The sequence below is a fragment of the Apodemus sylvaticus genome, chromosome 23 (genome assembly GCF_947179515.1).
Source record: "Apodemus sylvaticus chromosome 23, mApoSyl1.1, whole genome shotgun sequence".
NCBI classification, from domain to species: Eukaryota; Metazoa; Chordata; class Mammalia; order Rodentia; family Muridae; genus Apodemus; species Apodemus sylvaticus.
In genome coordinates this window covers 25,713,521-25,738,456 of record NC_067494.1, presented here as the reverse complement: position 1 = coordinate 25,738,456, position 24,936 = coordinate 25,713,521, and the positions used below count along the sequence as shown (strand labels likewise).

Genomic DNA, 24,936 nt, shown 5'->3' with positions numbered 1-24,936 from the left:
TGAATACTTTGCTCAAGAACAGATTTTATTAGGCATTTGGTTGCAAATTGTCACTCCAGGTATAGGTGATTTGTTCAGAGTACTTTTGAATGTTGATGAATCCGCTGTAGTTTTTCGTGAACTAAAACAATCATTTCTCTAGTTGTTGGGGGGTACTAAATGCTTCATACACATTCGCAGCAAAGTCTTTCACTTGCTCCATCATCAGCAGATCCTGGTAACAATGACGACACAACAGTTTACAAGAGGTTAGATGGTGTGAAATTCATCTACACAAGACACTGCATCTGTCTTGAAGCTCTGTGTACTTAGGAACAAGGAGACACTAAGGGAAGGGATGCTTTTTTTTTTAAAATACTAAATCATAGGAACTACTGGTCAGTTTCTTATTTCTAGAAAATTTAGCAAATAATTCTTCTGTATGTAGTATATGTCTATTTTATATGAACACACACACACCAGCCATACACATATACTTGAGAGCAAAGGTTCTCAGTCTCCTGATGGCAAACACAAAGTTGTGGGCAGAAATAACCTTTTTGTTTTTAACTAACGGGAATGTCACATTTCCTTTAAGCAGGACCAGAGGCCTCAAACTGCATCAGTATTAAATGGAAAAAGGGAATTGTCTTCAATGTAAACCAGAGTCTTTTTAAAATTCTTAGGACATCTGTGGAAGTTATTAGAACTTCCGTTACGTCTTATCAGTTTAGAAAGAAGCAACATTACTATCTCCTAAATCTTCTTTTAAATGTATTTTGAGAACTATAAAGTGTTTTCCTTTAAAATGATGGGAAGTGAACTCATGAGGTCCCAGGGAGTGGGGAGGTTTGGTGGGGGTGGAGGTTGTGGCGGGGCATCCTCGTGGAGACAGGGGTTGGTGGGGGAGGTATGGGATGTGGAACAGTCAGAAGGTGGACCTGGAGGGGGATAAAATCTGGAGCATAAAAAAGAATTAAATAAAATTTAAAAGGGGGGGGGGTGTTTGCTGTCTGTGCTTCCCCGAGGCTGCTTCTGCACTCCTGCACTTCTGCACTCCTGCGCTTCTGCACTCCTGCACTCCTGCGCTCCTGCGCTTCTGCACTCCTGTGCTTCTGCACTTCTGCGCTTCTGCACTCCTGCACTCCTGCGCTCCTGCACTCCTGCGCTTCTGCACTCCTGCGCTTCTGCACTCCTGCACTTCTGCACTCCTGCGCTTCTGTACTCCCGCGCTTCTGCACTCCTGCGCTTCTGCACTCCTGCACTCCTGTGCTTCTGCACTCCTGCGCTTCTGCACTCCTGCACTTCTGCACTCCTGCGCTTCTGTACTCCTGCGCTTCTGCACTCCTGCGCTTCTGCGCTTCTACACTCCTGAACTTCTGCACTCCTGCACTTCTGCACTCCTGCGCTCCTGTGCTCCTGCGCTCCTGTGCTCCTGCACTTCTGCACTCCTGCAGTACAGCTGCAATGCATCTCAGGCATCCACAGCCCTCCCCGCCAAGTGTAAACTGACTCCAGTACGCAGACGCTACGGTGTGCATGCTTGGTTCTGGCACAGGTCGGCCTGTGTGCCAGGATGACTGAAGTGCATCGATCACCATACCCAGCTGCTACTTATATTATTTTATTGTGTAAAGAAAATACAAATGTCTTAAGCTTAGAGATTTTCCCATAACTAAAAATCAAAACACAAACCAGGCTCAGTGACACAGAGGAGCCTGGCTGTCTCCACCCTGAACTACTCACACAACTAAGCAAATAAAAGCCACATTCCCATTAAATGGAATCTCCCTTACAAACCCAGCACACCTTTACGAAACCAAGCTGATGGTTTCTAACTCATTGTTCTTGTGTGGGCATGGAGCTGCCTGCTACCAATGTTAATATGTTCTCCTGTGTGTATGGAGCTGCCTGCTACATTTGTATGTTAATATGTTCTCCTGTGTGTATGGCGCTGCCTGCTACATTTGTATGTTAATATGTTCTCCTGTGTGTATGGAGCTGCCTGTTACATTTGTATGTTAATATGTTCTCCTGTGTGTATGGAGCTGCCTGTTACATTTGTATGTTAATATGTTCTCCTGTGTGTATGGAGCTGCCTGCTACATCTGTATGTTAATATGTTCTCCTATGTGTATGGAGCTGCCTGCTACATCTGTATGTTAATATGTTCTCCTGTGTGTATGGAGCTGCCTGCTACATCTGTATGTTAATATGTTCTCCTGTGTGTATGGAGCTGCCTGCTACATCTGTATGTTAATATGTTCTCCTGTGTGTATGGAGCTGCCTGCTACATCTGTATGTTAATATGTTCTCCTGTGTGTATGGAGCTGCCTGCTACATCTGTATGTTAATATGTTCTCCTGTGTGTATGGAGCTGCCTGCTACATCTGTATGTTAATATGTTCTCCTGTGTATATGGAGCTGCCTGCTACATTTGTTTGTTAATATGTTCAGCCTGCTGCCACACATGACTAGCCTGGGACGCTACTAAAAACTCTGTTTCCAGTACTCTGCCACCGCTTACACTGTGGAGTGAGTCACTGGACTTGGCCTCACATGGGCTGATTTTCCTGCTGTTTTTTCATTGTCCTGTAATTTCTCAATTCAAAAAATACTGTTTGCTGCTACATGGGGCCAACAAAAACATGAACATCAAGATAGTTATGTCCCTAAATTTAAGGCAGTCCTATGCTTTTATCCTTACTTATTATCTTTCAGCTGAGCCTGTGTGGGTGTGGGTTTTCTATTTCCAGAGGAACCAAAGCAACTTTGCCCTCATCTTCTTGAACTCCTGATGTCACATCTGTGAATCCTAACAAAGCCCCAACAGACTGAAAGCACGTTTCTTGAGCAGTTAGACTAAATATCTGAAGATGCCCATGTCAAAGGCATTCCAGCTTCACATCACAGATGCATTTGCTGTTGGGTAAAGCCCATGAGTCCTTATTCAAAATCACGACTACAATGCAGACAATAAAACTTATCGTTTTGGTTTGATTATCAATTATAGTGTTTAAATGAAAATGCAATGTACAAAATTTCTTAAGCCTTCAAGCTCTGGGTGCTGTATTATATGTTGTTGTATTCTCATGAATTTGTTAAAATGGATGTTTACGGGTCAAGCCAGAGATGTTGGCAGAAGCAGAAAAGCTGTGTTACAGCGCATGCGGCAGGCCATCAGCCTTCTTTACTTATCCTTCTGCAGTGTGAACGGTCAGCTCTTAGGTTTGGGAGGTGTGACCAGAGCGCACTGGGCAGAGCTACCTGGGTCTAAAGGACAGGCTAATGACTCCACAGGTGCAGGAGCCCTTAAACATTGGCTCTGCACTGCCCCAAGAGGATAAAGTCTCTCTTGAATGCACATTACATCACTTCAGACAGTGACACTAGGGAGATGTCACCTGTCCATGGAGGCCTTAGACTCTTTGCATAGCAAATCACGACAACAGTTTGTTACTGAGCCTAACCCTAGACTGCAAAACCTTTTAAACTTACAATATACTTCTCAAGTTCGCCAATAATTGAAAAAAGTACATAGATTTAAAGTCATCCTTTTAATAAAATGCTTTCCAGAATGAATTCTGAAGGAGAAAAACAATGGAGTTTTAAATAGTTTGGTGAAAATTTTCCACATCTAAACAATTAAGCTTTAGTGAACAGACTGTTGACGCACTAATAACAGCTATTTTATTAGTTATGAAAACATCCTGTTTACAACATATTTTTCAAGGTTTTGTTCTCAAACTATGAAGAACTGCATTGTTAATGCAAAGTATGATGCTCCCCAAACTTGGCCAGTTCCCACCAGGACATCCTCGCCAGAGCACAGCCTAACTGGAGTCGGACAGCAGGGGAGAGGGATGCTGTGAATTTGCTGTCGGCACGTGGTTGCAAGCTCTATTTTAACTAACTGATCGCAGCAGAAGTGTGCTATCGTTTGGAAACAACCATGAACACGGCTTGTTGTCAGTGCCCCACACGCCTCACTCACCTGCACAAAATGACTAGGTGTCTCGCTGCAAACTGAATGGATCTGCCCGTTCACGATGGGAATTATCTTAGCTAAAGGCAGGCTGACACTGGACAGACTGAAAACAAATTACCACAGCAGTTACTTTCTGAAATTATACACAGGCATTTAACATGTTAATCATAAAAGTACACATATATCTTTGATAAATACTTAGAAATACATTAATAGAAAACCAAAATTTAACTTCCCCATCTAAAAATAATAGCTATAGTTGATTTTGTAGATATTTTCTTCTGGCAATTTTTATACACTTTTATACTTTTTTTATTCTTCTTCAACTTAAAGCTCTATCTGCCATACTTCTGTCATAAGAACCGTTACTGCGTCCTGCGTCTCTGTCTGTTGTCTTTGGTGAGTGGTGGTAGCCCACATGAGCTATCACATTCCCACCTAGAGCCAGCACTCAAGTTCTTGCCCATGGTTGTTTTTCAATATTTATTTGAGTTATCTGTGTAAACAGAGCCCCAGGTCAAAGGGTACATGTGTAATGTCTGCATTATCGGAGTCGGCTGCCTCTGGTCCCCCTCCCGTGTGACAAGCCCTGCCCTGGGGCCTCTCCCACACCACACACTCTTGCCCTTCATCTTGGTCCACCTGACAGGCGAACACATCGGAAGTCTTTCTTCCTGTGAGCTTTCAGTCTTTACCTGACCAGTTAACTACTATCGTGTGACAACATCATACCAACAGAACTGCCTTCCAGTCTCCTGTGGGGTTTCAATAGTATTTTGATCATATCTATAAACTGATATTAGGAGAAGATTTAACCCTTTTTTTTCCTGGTTTTCTAAGTATAAAGTTCTGTGGCTGTTAAACAATATTTTCCCAGTTAAAAATGATCTTACATTTTGAAAGAATATACTTAACTTAGAAAATTATGAGTCAATTAACACCTTATTAGCTGTCTGTTTTAAAAATAAATATAAGAAAATTCAATGGTGCTCCTAAATTTTGGCCTTCAAAATTGGTCTTTTCTTAGTCTTTTTCCATTCATCAGAATAAACAAAAGTATAATCTGAACATTCCAATATAAACAATCTTAATTTTTTTTCTGAATTTAATAAAAATCAGCCTGTTTCATGAATAAGCATATTTGGTTTTGATTTCAATTTTTATTTATAGTAAGATACAATATATTTCTTATTCTATGCCTTTTCAACATAGAATAAGATGATTTTTGTTCTGCTAACATTTTTATTATTTATATACTGTGCATATGTACACCTCTCTCTCTTTCTCTCTCTCTCTCTCTCTCTCTCTCTCTCTCTCTCTCTCTCTCTCTCTCTCTCTCTGTGTGTGTGTGTGTGTGTGTGTGTGTGTGTGTGTGTGTACACGGGAAGGTAAGAGTACAAACTGGAGGAGTCACTTCTGTCTTCACGCCATGCAGGTTATAAGAACTGAACTTGGGTCAGCAGATCTGGCTCTTTACTGACAGAGCCAGCCTGCAAGCATTCTCTTATTAGCATATTATTGTTACAGTTCACTGTAATAGTCTTCCTAACATTTAGTCATTCTTTCATTTTTAGTATTATTCCTAGTTAGTAATAATGTTGAACTATAACTAAAATCCTACATTCTGGTGTCAGTCAGGTCATTGTTCATTCAGCCTTCCTTGCCTTTAGACCTAAAATAATGGCTTTTACTCTCATCACTTGAACAATCTTAAGGTTACTTTCAGCTCTCAGGTGGGAGGTAGAGAGACGGCTCAGAGGTTAACAGCACTGACTGCTCTTGCAGAGGACTGGGGTTCAATTCCCAGCACTCATATCAGGCAGCTCAACCACATCCACCTCCAGTTCTTGGGGCTTCAATGCCCTCTTCTGGCCTCCTCAAACAGTAGCACATGTATGGCATATAGTAACACACATACAAATATAATTTTTAAAAATTAATTTTTAAAATAAAACAAGTGTTTAAAAATTGAAAGAACGACAGTGGCTATAACCTAAACAGATACTTGATCTCACACACTGAACTGAACTGCGGTCCAGCTACATCAGCTCTTGACCAGCTGCCCTTCTGAGCGTCTACAGTAGCATCTCCGGCTCCTGCACCACCAGCACTTGCTATACTCCTGGAGCCCTGTGTTTCAGTTCCATTCTGAGCCTTCCCTTCATGGCCTTGTGTTCTTTTGTTTCTGTCAGCACACACCACGTGCTTCCCCACCTATGGTTTCCTATTTCATATCTACAGCCAACTTCCTCCCTCAGCACTTTTAGAGACGTTTCTCTCATGTTGTATGTCATCGCTGTTATAGAGCATGGTGTGGAGGTTGTAGACATCACAGCTATTTAAGGAAACAAATCAAAGACTAGTGTGATAGCTCAGCAAGAGAAGCCCTAACAACCCAAGTCTGACTCTCAATATCCACATTATCAGAAAGAATCATCCCCTAAAGGCTGCCTCCCCCATGCTGATGCACATACATGTGTGTGTACACACAAATTAATACAATTATAAAAATTATTTTTTAAAGCAGGGTCTTTCTATGTAGCCCTGGCTAGCTTAAAAACTATTACAATTCTGGACCCAACTATTGCAATTCTTTATCTTACTTGGGGGACTATCTGGTACTTTGACAAGTACAGGTTACACTGGAAATTCATTAATTGGAGTATCTTGGCCACAGAGTATATAAATCAGTCTTCAACTGAAATCTATTTTCAAGGGTAGGTATAAATTGTTTTAAGAGTAAACCTTATTACTCTGAGTACTCCAAATACTCACCATTAAGGGAAAATTATCCTTTCTTGCATAATAAAGAAGGGACCCCAAGAACAAGTCAAAAATTACTTTGCTAGGCCTAGGCTAAGAATTACATTAGAAACCACCTAAAGATAACTACCAACAACACAGGTCCATTGTGTAGTAACAGAACTGACAAACATGACTAATAATTGAACCAACTAGGTATTCCCAATTCTATAATGACATAAAGTGACTATATTTAAGCCTTTCTGAAAATAATTATTGGAATATAAATGAAATATAACTATAAGAAAATAATTCATCAAACAAGAATCTACAAGAGTGTTTGGTTATTGCTATGGTCAGACCATTGAATATTAATTCAGGCCAATAATGACTACTTTTTCAGCTTTTTATTCTAAAGAATTAAAGAAAAATGGATTTTGACTTAATAAAATGATAGTTTCAGAATGCAAATACTTCACTGTAATAGCAAAGGTCTGGGGAGAAAAATGCAAATTTTATTATTAAATTCAGAAGGAACTTTTGTCAATGAAGAAGTCATTGGGTCAGAAGAGTTTAATTTGCTGAAACTCAGGGTGCAGTTTATCACCTAAGATTTCTTTTTTTTTTTTTTTAAAGTCACTAATTTATGTTTTATGTATGTTTGTATTTTGCCCACATATATGTGTGACTGTGTGAGGGTGTTGGATCCCCTGGGACAGGAATTACAGACATTTGTGAGCTGCCATGTGGGTGCTTGGAACTAAACTTGGGTCTTTTAGAAGAACAGCTAGTCTCACCTCTGAGCCACTCTCTAGCTCCCTAAGAGTTCTTTTATCTGGTACAACAATGTAAACATACCCAAAGCATCATATTTTAAGAGCATGTGTTCATATTATAATGCTTTACATCCCATGCTACCTGTTTATGGAGTTGCCATGGTGTAGGTCCTGTTCAGTGGGTCGGAAGAACTCCGCCATGTTGTCTAGAAGCCGACTGAAGCCTCTGTTCAAACAGGTATTCAAAACTGTACTAAAATCTGGACTAGATAAAATAAGAAGTATAGCACTTTTTAGATTTCTAGTGAGCAAAACAAGCAAAACACCCCGCCAGTTCAAAACTACATGGTTGCTTTTGAAAATCATTAACATTTCTATTTACAATTTAATTTCCATAGCATGAATACTGTCTAAATGTATCAAAGTCAGTTTTTCAAAATTAAGCATAAAAATCAGTTGTATTGTTTAACCTAACATGAGACTATTCATTAGATTTGTTTCATATTAATATGCATTTTATACAAAATATTTTTAAAATGTCAGCTAACAAGGACACAAACAAATCTAGCCAGTATAGAAACTGGCACATCACCACCTCGTGTGGTGGGTCCCGGTCAGTGTGTCACACAGGCACAGGTTTACTGCAGCACTAGTTCCAATGGCTCAGTCGTGCCACCAAGCCTAGATGTGCATCAACAGAGCGACGGAGGAACAGTACAGACAGTGTGCATATGTACAAAGTGCTGTTTGTGGTGTATAAACAACGTGGTGATGTTTGGAGGAAAATGGATACAACTAGCGCTAATCATATTAAATAAATGAAGCCAGTCTTAGGAAGACCAGAACACTGCGCTTTTCATTTGTGGGCCCACCTTATGTACACATAAAATAGTGCACAGATGTGTGGCATGGAAGAAGCAGCGAAGCTGCCTAGGGAAATGAGTAAGACTCACCGGTGGGAGGGGGGCGAGAAGGGAGGCAGAGTATCAAGGAACAGGGAGCATGGGTAATGATGGTGAGGCCAGCAGGGAACGGGGTAGACTTAAGTCCCCGAGTCCACTTCCTTCTACGTTAGACAGGGAATCCTAACTAAAGGAAGGAATGGGGTATGACTTAGGGAATGGGGTAGACTTAAGTCCCCGCGTCCGCTTCCTTCTACGTTAGACAGGGAATCCTAACTAAAGGAGGGAAGAGATCAAACATTTAATTTTCAGGTAATATATTAAATATTTGCTCAGGAAACCCTAAAAAAGTCTTATTTACATTGAAATTACAGGTAACATTTATATGCGCTCTACATACCTTTCCAGCATGTCTCTTGTCTCATTGAGAAGTTTAATAGTGGTAATATCTCTGGGAGAAAGCCCATAGGCCTGTAAAATAAAAAATGTGTACTTCAGAGTTACAAATATTACAAAGTCATGAATGAAGTAATCACGTTAAAGACTCAAGCATTTGGGAAACTTGAATATCTCTGCTTTGTCAACAAAAAACACCCTGCCAAATGAAAACGTAGGTACATAGAAAGGTTTATGAAAACATGTAGGACATATTTAAAGCATGAACTGAAGCATGCTCTGTGAGGCTTTATTTGGTCTGCTTTGGATGTTTCTGGCATCCATAAGGAAGGACAAGTGGCAAATGTTAAGACTACCAGGGGACAGTGTGCTGGCTCAGTATGTCAGGGTCCTGGGTGCCACAGGCCTGCAGACCTGGGTGTGGATCGCCAGTGCTCATGTGAAAATCCAGGGAAGGCTACACATGCCTATAACGCAAGCACGGAGGGCAGAGACAAGTGCATCGCAGAACTGGCCAGCCGAGCCAGAATGTCGGGGTCCGGGCTCAGTGCAAGCCTATCTCGGTGCAGTCCAGTTTAGAGCACACCTGCTCTGATCTACACACACTTGTGTGCCCTACACACTTACATGGATGCACCATACACTTATACTACACACACAGCACGGACCAGCACCCACTTCTTGAGCTGTGTGAGGTTTCTCACTCCCCTTCACCGTCCCTCTCTTTGTATTCTAGCACAGGCTCCTTGCTTCAGCGTGAGTGTCCTGTCTCGTTGAACTCAGCATGGCCTGGCCCTCACCCCTCTCCACTCTCCACCCAACCCTGCACAGCCTTTTACTTCGCACCCTGCTGAATTCTAAAATTTGGAAATTGTTTTACGGGTTTAGACGTTTTTAATTCTCTTGCTGCATTTCAGTGAAATCCTATTTTATAATAATTTGCTAATTTCTTCCATTAATCTCTTTTCTGTTTGAAGCAAGGTGTCCCTATGGCGAGCCCGCTGGCCTGGAACTCAGTGGCCCTCCTGACTGCTGAGTGCACAGCACGGCTGGCTCTTTCTTTAATTTTCTCTCACCTGTCCTCCTTACACTCATAAAACTCCCTTGATGGGTCACAACTTTTCTTTCCTTTCCTTCCCTCCTTCCATTGCTTTTTTTCTTGCTTGCTTAATCATGTAGTCTCTCAGCACCCACACAGATCGTCAGTCAAGTGTCCAGGCAGAGAGAAAATGCTTGAGCAATGATGACCACTGCAGTCTACAGGGCCTCCCTGCTACAGAGCGGTCTGCTCCAGGCTTCTCCAGCTGTGTCAGAGATACTATTTTCCAAAGGCAAAGAAAGGATTCAGCTGAATCTATTAATAATAATAATAATAGTAGTAGTACTAGTAATAATAGTAGTAGTAGTGTAAAAGAATTACAAATTTAAAAATTAGCTATATAATCTGAATATATAACCAAAACCCTTTGGCATTTGTATTGTTCTTAATGGGAAGCTTCTGTAACACCTGCTCAGGGCACATTAGGGTACAGGGCACACTAGGGTACAGGCCATACTAGGGTACGGGGCACACTAGGATACAGGGCACACTAGGATACAGGGCACACTAGGGTACAGGGCACACTAGGGCACAGGGCACACTAGGATACAGGGCACACTAGGGCACAGAGCACACTAGGGCACAGGGCATACTAGGATACAGGGCACACTAGGGCACAGGGCACACTAGGACACAGGGCACACTAGGGCACAGGGCACACTAGGATACAGGGCACACTAGGGTACAGGGCACACTAGGGCACAGGCCACACTAGGGTACAGGGCACACTAGGTCACAGGACACACTAGGGCATAGTGCACACTAGGGTACAGGGCACACTAGGGTACAGGGCACACTAGGGCACACTAGTGTGAACTGGTATTAGAACAGACCTTGTTTACTTCTCAGTTGAGTGGCTAGAGCTTCCTTCTGGTTATCGACTTATAGCCATTATTCATTCTTTTAAAAAAGGTTTTATTTCTTAATCATGCATGTGTGTGTGTGTCTATGACATTACATATATATTAACATTATTTTAACTATATTAATATATTAACATATATTTAATGTTAATACATATATATTAATATTTTAAATTTTGGGAATTGTTTTAATTAATTAATACATATGTATATTAACATTAAATATATATGTAACAACAATTAAAGAAAAAGAGGCCATGAATTTAAGCAAAGTTGCATGTATTCCTCATTTCATTAAAATTTAATTCTGTAAACTGAAGTGAACATTTTTTATCTAGCTGCATAAAGCTCTTCATGATCTTGTCACTAGGATGGTTTTCCTCTAGGTCTGTTTGATCTCATATAAACATTGCTAGCTATCTCAACTGAACTTGTCTCTTATGTTTCCAAAGTGCAATGAACGTGTGTTCTCCTTTTTATTCACAGCATATACGAAAGAGCTTGAAACCTAACAATGACTCAATAAAAACTTGCTAAATACCCAAGATTATGTGCTACGATAAATTCTATTACAGATTTTCTAATGTTTAAGGTTTTATTTAAATTCTTGAAGTATAAGACTCAGAAATACATATTTCAAGAGAGAGTAACAAGTTTAAGAAATGTGGAGTATGAGTTAGACAATTAGAAATGGTTATGAACTACGTACCTGAGCTGCCAGTGGGGTTTCCTCATCTGGCATCATGTACTGGCACAGTGAAGACGTGGGCACATCCTTATCATTCCATGAAGACCGATGTTGCTCCACAAGAATTCTGATTTCTTTTAGTTTTTGCTCCAAGTCCAAAAGGGACAAGGAATGTTTAAGAGAAACACTAGAAATACAGGAACGTGAATGAGGTAAACTGAACTGACAGGACACCCTTTACAGCACTCACTCCTTTTCCGTAAGCTGCTATCTGACACTGTGGTATTCAGGCTAACCTGATGCTGTTGGACTGCAATGGCCTGGGCAGCCGGCCACCACACAAGGCCATGACTACAGGGCCTTAGTAAGCTTCACACACTTCAAAGCAAAGCCCCGTCATGATTATAGAGCTTATTAGTGTGAGGGATAGGTAGGCAGATTTTAAAGAAGTATTTTTTATATTTCTAATTTGTTTGGAAATCAGTCAATAAGCAATACAATCTGAAAAATATTCCCCAGTGTGAAGAGGCTGACACTGATTCAGTAGATTATAACACACATGCATCAGATTAACCCGTTCCCTAGGACAGTCCTGTCTTCCCCCCTTGGCTCTGCAGTACTGAGGAGTGAATGAGAGACCTCAGGCACACAGAGCAAATAAAGGCTCTACGCATGTCCACCCCACACCTACTCTTTCCCTATTTTTAAATTTGGAGACAGAGTCCACTAATTTGACTAAGTGGGCCTCATCTGTAGGCCTTGAATTTGGGATCCTCCTGCCTCAGCGTCAGAGTACCTGGGATGACAGAACTGCCACTGTGAGCAGCTCTAACTCATTCTGTTCACCAGAACCAGGAAGTCAGAGAAGACAGAAACATGGCATACCTTCCTAAGATCCGCTGAACAGCTTGTTTAATGACCGTGACCAACTCCGTCAGGCCTGTCAAAGAAAAAGCAAAATTAAAAGGAAAACAGAGCCTTGTTCACTTAAACCCTTCCTCAATAATGGAAACATGCTCCTTGCAGACTGGAACCTTACCATCTCCAAGGAGGTGTTGAATACTCGATAGATACTGCTGCTGTACATCTGGGGGGGCGAGGACGGTCTGTGCAGAATAGAAACAGTTAAAGGAGCTTTGAAAGGACAGTTGAAGTTTTTAAAGGAAAACATTCCTGAAAGTCTGTTTCTTAGAGATGATTAGTAGAGTTCAAAGTACGGAGAATAAGTAATATTCAGTTGAACCTCTGAGAAGACAAAGCAGTGCACACTCAAGTCTGTAAAACTTACAGTGCCATTTTTGCCAACTGTTGCATTATCCAGGTAAATATATCCACCAATTATGTTTAACTGGACTCGCAAAAGAACCACCAGCATACAGGTGCTATATACAGCTACAATACTTCTTGTGAAACCTTCAGAGAGAAGAGAAACCCTTTGGCATTGCGACTAAAACATCAATAAATGTATAAGATCATGACCTATTCCTTTAACTACTTTTTAAAAAGTTAACTTTAGCAAATAAAACAGTAAATGGATCAAGCACAAAAATATATCAATTTATTTTAGACATAATGTTTCTCTTTATAATATACATATAATAATTCATGCCCCCTTCCCTTCCTCCCCAGCCTTGTGTTTTTAAGTAGGGTCTTCCTTTGCAGCCAAGGCAGGCCTCAAGCTCAGAATCCTCTTGTTTTAGTGTTGGGAGAGCAGGCTAGTGTCGTGCTCGACTAGGAAGGATTTCTCAATCGAAGCAGTACTTATAAATATGTATATTTATAAGGCAAGGGAATTCTATGTTAGGACTGAGAAAGGAAAGCAATTTGGGCATGTGAATGTGTTGGAATACGCCTTCCCAGTGTCCATGAGGCCCTGGATCTCTCTCCAGCATGGATGCATGCACGGGACAAGGCAAAGCAAGACCTGAGTAAGTTGTAGTTTTAGAACTCAGAAGTCCAGAAAGCTAGCTTAGCGCTTAGCAGGGTGGCGCTTGGAGAACTCCTGCTTTCAGTGACAGGTAAAGTGAAGGCCAGTAGAGATCTGGGTGAGGCAGAGAGGACAGGGAAACAGGAAGACTTCGCCTCCCAGCAGCCCGTTATGGTGTTCAGGGCAGAGAAGGGAGCACAGGTCTCCACAGTGTCAAACAGTGTGGCCAGTTGAAAAAGCCCCAGTGGATTCTGAAGCCTGGAGAGTACTTCTGGTGGCCACGAGGACTGCTTGGGTAGAGACAAGAGCAGAAACTAGGGTGTAGTATCAAAGACTGAGTAGGTGTGAAGAAATGAAGAAAGAGAATTTTGAAATAGCTGTTCACAGGACATGAGAGAAAGGGCAACAGCTGAAGGCAAATATAGAACACTCAGTTCTAGTTGTCTCCCTATAGGGAAGACTCAGGCACCATTTGGGAGATATGTCATCTGAGACGGATGAGGAAGTAGCAAAGCTTGCAGGTATAAAGGTTTGAGACATATATATAAAAGGCCTAGGGATGTTCTTTGATTAAAATTTTTATCATTAATGAAATTTTGTGTAAAATATGAAATTAAAGTTCTATTTGGGTTGGATAAAATAAATACATTGAAAATATAATACCTAACATAAGCACATATAATTTTTATACCATACCTTAAAACAGCGATATCACTACCATCATTAACAAAGTATTGTCTAGAAATAGACACTGACCTATTTGCTCTCTGAATATTTAGATTTAAACCTGACTATTCAATGAGGTAGGAAAAGAAGAGTCATGTACATACTATGATACAAAAAGTTCCTGTTACATATAGCTCAAGGATGTGCGGTCATACACAATAGTCGGGCTTACTTATTATCTTTAGGTCCTCCCATATTTCCAGCTTGTTTGAAGGCCTAGAGGAAAAAACACCAGAAAACATGAAAATAACAATCTATATAAATTAGTATAACTTTGAACTACATAGAGCTATATTTTAAAGGTTAAAATTAAAACAATTCACAAATTTTAAAAACTCAAACATCATACAACTATTTAAGAAACAAAGTCAACAAGATTACAAAAAGTCTGTAATTCTTGTAAGAAATGCTACCCACCACCTTTACTGGTGTCCACTCCTCCAACCCTCTGCCCCCCTCCTGGGTACGCACACAAGAATACTAAAACAGTGAAGCAAGCCAGGAAGGTCTTCCCTCTGCTTATTATCTTACACATAGTCAAGTCGATCCTGTGACCACTCAAAGGTAAGTGATACATTCTTATCACTTTACAGTATTATTATAAGCATATGAATTGACAGATACATTTGATGCTCAACAAACTGGAGACATCCTCCCTCCTGCTGTAATCTCCACTGGAGGCTACTTAGCTTGGTCCTTAAACATTTTTGCCTGAGCTCTTACTCTTTAATTTTAAAAAGAAAAGCTGTTCTGAGCTGTTCTAAGCCTGCTGTAGCTCCGAAACTATCCATTTCTTTAACAGTTCTGGTTCCTGGTGGCTGGGAATGCTAGAGACCAGAATCTTTGATTCTGGGTCAGGAATTGTTTCTAATCATTCTCAGTGAGCTAATCTGGTGCTATGGTTTGGCTTACTGTTGTCCTGGAGGATTGTATATCAAAGGCTTGGTAATTAGGGTGACACACTGGGAGGTAGTGAAACCTTTACTGAGAGCTACAGGGAGGGTCTAGGTCATTAAGGACACTGCCAGGGCATTCGGAGACCCTGGGCTGTCTAGGGTTCTCCTTGCTTCTTGGACATTAAGTGACAACTTGCTCCACTGTACGTGGTCCACAAGGACCATCAGAGACCAAGAGCAACACATCTGCCTGATCTGGACTGGAAACTTCAAAATTACAAAACATAACAAGCCCTTTGACCTCTTACTATAAGGGGAAAATGACTAATAAGCTGTTAGATATCTATATAGTATTTATATGTATACATTTAAAGATAAACTATATAACAAGCTTATACCAACAGTTTAAATCAAACTTTATAGGATTTTAGTCTAATTTTGTTGATCTTATACATGTATTTTATTTTGCACACACTAAGAATCAGTGAAAATATAGTCATTAGTCTCTTCATCTCTCAGTTCAAGCAGAGTCGTCCTAAAATAGTTATGCAATATTCAAAAGGGATTGGCGTTTTTAACTTCTACATAACAGGAATATTTATTTCATTAAGAATATTTAATTATCTTTCTGATTTAAAGTCAAGTGGCATAGTTTCTGTCTTTGGGGTTATACCAAGTATATTTTACTATAAATATTTGGTATCACATTTAACGATTAATATCATCTTATAATCACACAAAATATTTACACAGTTAAAAAGCCAAATTGCTACAGCCTTGTATGTTGAGTGTCATGTATGTTGAGTGTCATGCTTCCCTACTCACAGATGGTTTAAATATGCTCTCTCCTGTTGTACTGCTTTGTGAGCATGTATGTATTTTCAGTATATTAAAACTGCTCCTTAAATAAATTCAGAAACACTACAGAAGTTTTACTTACTAAAAAATAAAATAGCAATGTGTCCAGGAGATTAGTCCATCGTAGCACAAGGGCATTACTTATTTTAAAAAAAATGCTATGGGTCAGAAAACAGTTCACTAGGTATTACAGCCTGCCAAATTTAATGATCTGGAAGTCATTCCCAGTATCAACATGCTGAAAGGAAAGAGCTAACTCCTTCAAATTATCCTGCCACTAGCACACAATAAATAAATACAATAAATACAGTAAAAACCAAAACTGAGGAGGAGGAGGAGGAGGAGGAGGAGGAGGAGGAGAAGGAGGAGGAGAAGCAGCAGCAGCAGCAGCAGCAGCAGCTGGGTGGGTGGTAATGACGTATGCCTTTAGTAACAGCACTTGGGAGGCAGAGGCAGGTGAATTTCAGGCTAGCCTGGTCTCCAGAGCATGTTCTAGGACAGAGAAGGCTACATAGAGAAATCCTATCTTGAAAAACTTAAATAAAATAAATAAAAGAATGAATGAATGAATGAATGTGCTAAAAGCATTTTGAGTGCAGTGTAGCACTGGACTGTGTGAACGTTCGCTCTATGTAGATACAATGCAGCACTTTCAGAGCACCTGTGTCAAAGAACAAATATTTTACTATTTTTAATTTGGCACAAATATCTATAAAATATAATGAAAATTATTTCTTAGAACACAAAGATACAAAATACATGGCACTAATCTACTGTAATGGAACATGAATTTGTGTTTTAATCTGCAGTTGAGTTATAAGGTTGGCGTGACGGCTCCGAGGTTAAGAGGACACACCACTCTTCCAGAGGCCCTGAGTGTGGCTCTCGGTGCTCACTGGAGCTCACACTGCCTGTAACTATAGTCCCAGCCACCTCAGATACCTCTGCAGGCACCAGTACTCATGTGCACATACTACCATCCATGCAATTAAATAGTAAAATAGTCAAATTTAGCGTTATTACAATTTAAGATGAGCCATGATTAGAAGATAGGAAGTCCTTAGTAAAAGTAATCTGTAAAGGGGTAAATTAGAGCCTAGGGACTGAAACCATGTCCACTAAGCCTTACTTCACTTGGGGGGCTTGGTGGGTGAGAACAGAGTGAGCGATCTGCACTGATCATCATAATCAAACTGCGACAGCAGTTTTAAAATCTTGACCTGAGGGTTAAAAGCCTATCATGTCTGAGGCCCTGGGTCTCAGGATCACAAAACACTCACTCACTCTCTCTCTCTCTCTCTCTCTCTCTCTCTCTCTCTCTCTCATTCTGATTTCAAATCATATAGGACAGGGAAAGCACTACTTGTGTAGATTTCTTCTAAGGACTCTTCAAGTGGACATTTTACTTCAAGTTAAAAGCAATGTGTCCCCAGTATAAATATCTACCTACAACCTAGATCACCGCTTGCCAAGCTTGTGGCAAGCGATCACGATCACATTATTGCTTGTGATGAGGACGTTCAAGGTTCTCTGCCAGATACCCAATGGATGATGGCTCCTCACTGCTATCAGGCAGCTGCCAAAACAAGGCTATCAGATCATTTGTTTATCCCTCCTCGCTTACAAGCAAATGAATTTAAAAAGAAAACCAACTTGCTTGGCAGGTTATATGAAACCAGAGATGACTGGATTATGAAAGCAATTGTCATGTTGTAGGGCTCTGTTAGTCTGTTTCATACAAATGTTTTTCAAAATGGACACCTACCAATTGTAATATAGTAATTACAAAGCAACAGAAAAGGAAGGAAGTAACATTAAGGTACATGAATGCAAGTACTGAGTGAGAAGCACAATTCATCTCACACTATGGAATTTAAGAATTCACTTTCTTGTTTATTGAGTAAGGTTTTCCCATGATTTGGCAAAAATCCATCTTTTTCTAAATGCTCATATTTTCCTTTAGTATTTATTTTACTCTGGAATTAAAATGTTTGAATTGTACTATATTTAACCCATTTCCCCTTTGCTTATCAATTCAATGCCCTAAACCTAAAGGTATTTTATTAGGTTTTTATTTGTCTGTTTCCTGGTGCCAGAGATAGATGCCTTGACGGTGCTAAGTGCAGACAGGCTCTACCACTGAATCCTTCTGAGCATTTGGAATGGAGACCTTTGTAGGATACAGGTTTGTTAAGGAGGAAAGCCACCATGTTTTTGTTTTGGGGTTTTTTTTTTTTGTTTGTTTGTTTGGTTGGTTTTTTTTTGTTGTTTTTTTTTTGTTTTTTTTGTTTTTTTTTGATTTTGGTTTTTTTGAAACAGGGTTTCTCTGTGTAGCCCTGGCTGTCCTGGAACTCACTCTGTAGACCAGGCTGGCCTCGAACTCAGAAATCCACCTGCCTCTGCCTCCCAGAGTGCTGGGATTACAGGTGTGCGCCACCACCGCCCGGCAAGCCACCATGTTTTAACTGCTGTCCTTTTGCTTTTTTTTTTTTTTTTAATAAAAGGGCAACTCAATATGAATCTGTCATTGCCTCTTAATAAAACTAAAGTTGAAGACAATTACAATATATTTTCTGTCCTCTATGCACATTCAAGCAGTAATTAGTTTTTTATCTGACTGTGATTTATTTGTTCATATATCTTCTTATATGATTATACAAAGTAATTTATAAGCCAAACTTTACATCTGCAAAGTGGAGATTTTAAATTCAGTCTATTTCAAAGAACGACAAGTCATCTGCAACTGGTATTCTATTTGAATCAGATAAAAAGTTTTAGCATATGCTCATTATTATTTTGGGAAGTGTTCTCTGAATAACAGAAGATGTTTCAAAGACGGCTGGGAATGTAGCTTAAGTAGCAAAATATTTCCCTCACAAGGGTCCAATCCCAGTATTAGAAAAGAAGGGAACAAATGACAGAAATCCTCCCGTGTGCTGCTCAGCCTGTCTGAGTACTCAGTTTCTGTTTGCAAAATGCAGATGATACCATCTGCCTGGCAGAGAAACTGTGAAAATCACATGAGAGTATGCAAGCGCGGAGACTCCTATCACAGGGTTGCCACAGAACTGCAAATAGTACTTCCTTCCCCCTTGCTACCTGAGGCTCATTATAGTTAAGAACATATTTCAGAAAAGCCAGTTGGCTAAGATTTACTTGGTTTGGGGGTATAACTCAGTGGTGAGCATAGACATGTATGGGCTCCCAGGTGTGGGTCCTCACCTGTGTGTCTCTCCTCTCTCTGTATGGTCCCCTCCTTCTCCCCTTCTTCTTCCTTCCCTCCCTCCCTCCCTCCCTCCCTCCCTCCCTCCCTCCCTCCCTCTCTCCCTCTCTCCCTTTTCTCCCTCCCTCCCTCTCTCCCGCCATATTACTTACTGAAACCACCACTGCCCATATTCTGTTCATCAAAAGAAACAGTCATTGGTTTCTGGAAGTTTCCTTAAACTAGCACAGAATTCAATTTCTAATGCGCGTGTGCATGCCTCACACTACACATTAGGTCACTTATGTGATTAGTGCTTTCTGAACTGCCACAATAACTTATCAGTATTATATGTTCATGTTATATTTGTCTATCATGAGCCATTTACTTATAAATTCATGTTCCTTGTCCAAAACACTCTCCGACACTATGAGAAGCACAATACTGAACATAAAGAGTGTTAGTTGTACATTTCTGCTGCAGAGATGTATTCTGTAAGTACTCAATAATGAACTGTTGAATAATGTAAACATGATAGAAATATGTATTTATTTTTTAAACTGAGCCTATATATTTTAAGCTTTAATATACAAAAACAAAAGGAAACAGGGATGCATTAAAAGTATTTAGCTCATTCTGCAACTTTTGACTGCATTCCATTAAGCCAAAGAACATAGCATACTTTTACCTGTTTTTCAACAAAGCTGTCAGACTCTCCGAGTTGAGCTGCTGCATTAAGGCCTCTCTCAGGGTCGGCAGCATGGACAGCACTGTCCCACAAACAGAAAACAGACACTCACAAACGGCACGGACACAGGCATTGAGATACTCACACTGCTTTAGGCTATTCAGTAACAGTAGCAGCTAGCAAGAGTTGGAGCAACACTCCGGGGGGGAGGAGTCCAATTACTATACTAATTATATAAACCCACTACATGCACTGTTTACATTACTTAGCATTATCATAACATTCAGAGCAATGCAAACAAGAACAGAAGACAGGATCGAAAGACTGTTGCTCCTGGTAACAGCGGGCTCTCTCAACTAAAGTTTATAGAAACCTCCTTTTCCTTCTTTTCTATACGCTCCAAAAATTTCAATGTAAGTTTATTTCTGATAAACAAAGCCAATTTTATAGTCATATCTTTTGTTTCATATTTCTAATTCTAGAAGAATATTGCTTATTAAATACTATAAGACCATGTTTATTATAGTAAACACAAAGTGCATTCATATGAGCCTTGAGCGGTCCCAGGTTTCAGTTTGGTTTGCTAATGGCTGTGGCATTACCTGTCACTCCTGGAATAATATTATGACAAAAGAAGATACAGGACTCTATCGGGGGAAAGCATGAACAAAAGTCGCAGAAGCTACCCTGTGACTCTACAACTGCCATAAGATAAACATACACAGAAATCAAGAGAGGTTTCTAGCACGAGACAAGTAATGATTAAAAAACAAAAATTAAAACCAAAACTAACCCCGAGAGATCACAAACAGCACCTTCTAGAAGGTAAAGTGCACAGCTTTTCTCTTTGGATGAGACAGAAAACCCACACTTAGGGCATTTCAGGTCCTCTGCTGCTCAACAGTATACTTCCATCTTACACACGTTGTAGTTTCAGTAAATGTCCTCACCCTGCATCTTTATAGCTTCTTATACTGTTGAGATCATTAGCTAAAGAAGGGGCCCAAATATTAGTATCTCACCCTGGTATGTGCGGCTTGGTATATGTCTACTCTAAACAGTTAGTCTCTGTAGCTGTAGACTTTGCAAATATAGATTCAAACAGCTGCAGATCAAAATATTCAAAAATTGTGTCTGTATTGGACATGCACCTTCTTGGTATTATTTTCCTTGGTATTATTCCCTAAACAACACAATAACTACCACTCACACTTTATTACCAGCGAAAGTACTCTAGAAATGAACCCAAGCATATGGACAGGCAACGATTGTGGCCACATGGATGCTGGACCCAAGCACAGGTCCCCTGCCAGAGTCGTAAGTATTCTTACCTTCTGAGCCAGCTTTCCACCCGCCATGCTAAACATGTCTAATCCAGACACAAATCACAGACAAATCTGTAGGTTTGAATCTGTACCTCAGTTTTCTCATCTGTAAATTGAAGATAACACAGGGCCTATCCTATAGAACTGTGGGGAATTAAGATATTTATAACATTTATTTATAAAGTTACAGGGCCTATCCTATAGAGCTGTGGGGAATTAAGATATTCATAACATTTACAAAAGTACTGATTAGCTCATGGAGATAGCCTTGGCTACTGTTACAATTCTTTTTTGAGGGAAAGGGTCCTAATGATCTTATCTAGAATCTTCTTAGCATGTAAGAGGCAGGAATGTACCTGAATTTTGACTACCACATAGTATACTGTGATCCTTTATCCAAACCATATAATTCATTATTACAGTCCAACTACTGTAGTTAATAATAAGTATTTCTAGAAGTCATAATGGACTGTTTGCTTGTTATAGTTTATGTTTGATTTGAAAATTTATTCAATATTTTGCATCATTTTGAATCTGTAAAATTGACTCATCATAGAAAAAGTTCATCTATAAGTCTAAAAAGCATTCTGAAACTTTATTAGTGATGTCAATTATGTGCATTAACAAACATCATGTCATGTGTAAATTTAATGAGTTTCTCTCCTCAGTCTTTAGTAAACTCATAGTCAAGAAAGGCAAAGGACAAAACCCTGAAGCGTTTCATTATCTAACAACACTTAAACTGACCTTAATCTCTCATGTATGAAAACTAAAGTCTTCCATGCTGTTGGTCTACCCACCAAAGATCTCCAGGGTACAAGTTTAATCACATTATTTGAAGCCTCTTGTAAATGCATACCAGGAAGTTGTTTGTTAAGCTTTGTAGAGAACCTATGCTTCACCTCCTAGTGACCATGCTATGCTATTTTAACTGTCTGTAGCCGGCTATCTGCTAGGATTGAGGCCGTCCCGGCATGCACCAGCTCCATCTTCTAAGAGCCGCAGGCTGGGGCAGCAGATTCATTCCTGTGTCCATGTCGCTCTTAGTTCACAGTGCTCAGGTAGGAACTCCTCTACCAGGGAACTGGACCTGCTAACTCACCAAGCTTTATTAAACTGGGAAGAATCATTTCAGCCTTTTAATTTTGTAGGCACCGTCTCACTCTAGCTATATTGGAACATGGCTAAAAAGACTAGGTTGGCCTTGAACCCATAAAGAACTGTTTGTCTCTGCCTCCTGAGTACGTGCACCACCATGCCTGGCTAAGGGATTTCTTACCTCAACTTCTTCCTTTCACGAGTGTCAGAGACTTTCTTCTCTATTCCTGCCTCCTCTCTATTGTTCTTATTGGAATTTCCCCAAGACATTGCTTATACACCTCCCATTTGACTCTGGGAGGCCCAATAAGGCATAGGATTTTGTCAAACAGAGGTATTTTGAGATCCCCAAAGGAACCTTTTACCATTTCATGAAAGTGTGCATGATAATCTGAAACAGACTACTCACATTTGCTAACCATTCACTGAGATGCCCTTAGTGGCATCGGCATGTTCCACGTGCTCTGTAAGTCCACATGCTGCGTGTCTACGTGCCAATGCGTGTCTATGTGCCAATGCGTGTCTATGTGCCAATGCGTGTCTATGAGCCAATGTGTGTCTATGTGCCAATGTGTGTCTATGAGCCAATGTGTGTCTATGACCCAATGTGTGTCTATGAGCCAATGTGTGTCTATGCGCCAAGCATCTGATGGGCAGTATCTTGCTCTCTTCTCACAAATTACTTCTCTTTTATAAACAGGGACTGGCTATATGGTCCTGCCTGGCCTAGAACTTGTAGACCACCTGTCATCAAATTTGAAACAATAATCTTCCTGCCTAAGCATCCCAAGTGCTAGGATGTAGCTCAAACTCAAGAGCTTTGCACAGGCTAGGGAAGCACTTCACCATCTGAGCTACACTGCTGGGCCCTCACAGCATATTTCTGAAGTAAATTTATGAAGGCCATCTTATAGGAAGAGCTGAGGTTTAGGTTAGAAGACAGACAATACAAATCAAATGGGAACTGGTGTGAGCAGGCTCTCCTTAGAGCCTCTGTCATCCCGGCTGTGCACGTGAGCTGTCATCATGGGCAGTATTTTTGAAGAGGGTCCCACATAACAGAGGTCTCTGACTGGGTGTGAGGCCCTCAAGTATAGAAATTCACATGTAGCTGTGAACTTATCTGCTTTTCTGATCTTTGCTTTTCCATCTATAAAATGTGGCAAGTGAGCTAGCAGTAAAGTCCCTTCAAATCTAGAGAAAAATTCTACTTGCAAAGCTGAATCAGACACACTTAGCTTTGTAAATTCCTTGTAAACTAGGTATTCTTGAAAAGAAATGTTAGGGAGAAAACAACAAGCTTTAAACAGTAAAAAGAACAGACTTGACACAGATTTGAGGAACTAGTTTTCAAGGCATTACTCCAGTTAGAACCTAACGCCTTGCTCTCTTCAAACAGGAGCAGGCTGACTGTATTGTGGCTTTTTCCCAGTAGGTTTCTGGCTCTGGTAGTTACATTATTACCATTAAGTGACTGTGCAGACACTAGTGTAATCCTTATGTCCTACAGTGCCCTGCTGCAGATGTAATAGACTCTTTGCTGTGACTGACAAGGCCGCGGGGGTCAGGCCTCTCTCCACAGCGTTGTTTCCTAGCACTCTCCGTTCCTCTCCAGTCCCAGAGCCCAGGCGCTGTTTCTGTAATGTTTCTAGCATAGTCTCATCTCAGGCATTTGCTCTCTCTATTGTAGTGTGAGGCTTTTCTGCACACGCCATCGGCTCAGAGGCTCGAGCCCCTCCCTGAGCACACTCTCCCAGGCTCTCCGTCCTGTACTGGATCCACAGCAGCCTAAGGTCACTCATTTGCTGTCTGCCATCTTTTCACCAGATTGACCAGAGCTCAGGGGATCTTACTCTGTTTACTGCCTACTCCCTCAAGGGCAGGCACTGTGGATATCTGCTGGATGAATACATACTATGAGTATTTGTAGTATTTTAAAAATTCACATTGAAATTATGCATCTCTGTTAACAGGAGTATTGAGCAGATTTAGCATACTTTCCTCATCTCTTCCATAAACTACAGCCTGAGACTGTGAATTAATGTAAAACAACAAGCTCTTTAACACACAAATATACATGTGTGTCTGTTTACCTGTCATGTTGCAAGTCCTCTGGTTGCTTTCAAAATGGTACTGTCGCCGAGCTTGGGCAATGTATTCTGCAGCTTCTCTTTCTTGTATTTCTCTAATTTTTTTCTGTCCATATTTTCCCAGGATATATACTCCTAAAATCATTAAAAAACAAAACAAAGTAGTATATTATTAACTAGAGTACTAAAAGTTCCAACCAATATTTTATCATTTTTGAGGTTACATGTATACAATATATTTTAATATAGCCAGTAAGAAGAGATTAGCAGACAAGAAGCAGAAAGGCATTGAATTTATAAAGTCTGGCAGCATCTTTAATAGTTAATTGAAGATATTCTAAACATTCAGCAACAGAGGATTATTTAAATAAATTATGATCTGTTCACATTATGGTATCTTATGTAGCTATTAAAAACCACATTGCTAAATAGTTAATGACTCAAGGAAAGATCTACCTTATACTATTAGGTGATAAAATAACATCCAGGAAGCTTGTATTTTAATGGAATAGATAAACAGAGAAGTACATATTTAATTTTGAAAGCAAAATAAACTGTGATAATTGTGATTTTGTTTGCTTTTCTATATTTTCCATGTTTTCTTCAATCATCACCTAACTTTAAAAATCTCAACTATAAAAGATTTAAAGGAATGAAAGAAAGGTATATAGTCAGGAAGACATGCATTTATCC

At 40.2% G+C, this 24,936-nt stretch overlaps 1 protein-coding gene across 1 annotated transcript in view; it reads right to left on the bottom strand.

Annotated features, from left to right (window-relative positions):
- Positions 1 to 4: 4 nt before the first annotated feature.
- The window catches only part of Pex3 (peroxisomal biogenesis factor 3), a 29,412-nt gene continuing 4,480 nt past the window's right edge, over positions 5 to 24,936 (bottom strand). Inside the window, exons 2-12 of the mRNA XM_052169566.1 lie at positions 24,247 to 24,378; positions 19,731 to 19,812; positions 14,259 to 14,302; positions 12,722 to 12,846; positions 12,473 to 12,539; positions 12,319 to 12,373; positions 11,455 to 11,620; positions 8,788 to 8,858; positions 7,628 to 7,750; positions 3,974 to 4,070; positions 5 to 214 (exon numbers count right to left, since the gene is read on the bottom strand). Of these exons, the coding sequence (XP_052025526.1) occupies positions 131 to 214; positions 3,974 to 4,070; positions 7,628 to 7,750; positions 8,788 to 8,858; positions 11,455 to 11,620; positions 12,319 to 12,373; positions 12,473 to 12,539; positions 12,722 to 12,846; positions 14,259 to 14,302; positions 19,731 to 19,812; positions 24,247 to 24,378 (1,046 nt within the window). The 3' untranslated portion in view covers positions 5 to 130. The remainder of the gene's footprint in view (positions 215 to 3,973; positions 4,071 to 7,627; positions 7,751 to 8,787; positions 8,859 to 11,454; positions 11,621 to 12,318; positions 12,374 to 12,472; positions 12,540 to 12,721; positions 12,847 to 14,258; positions 14,303 to 19,730; positions 19,813 to 24,246; positions 24,379 to 24,936) is intronic.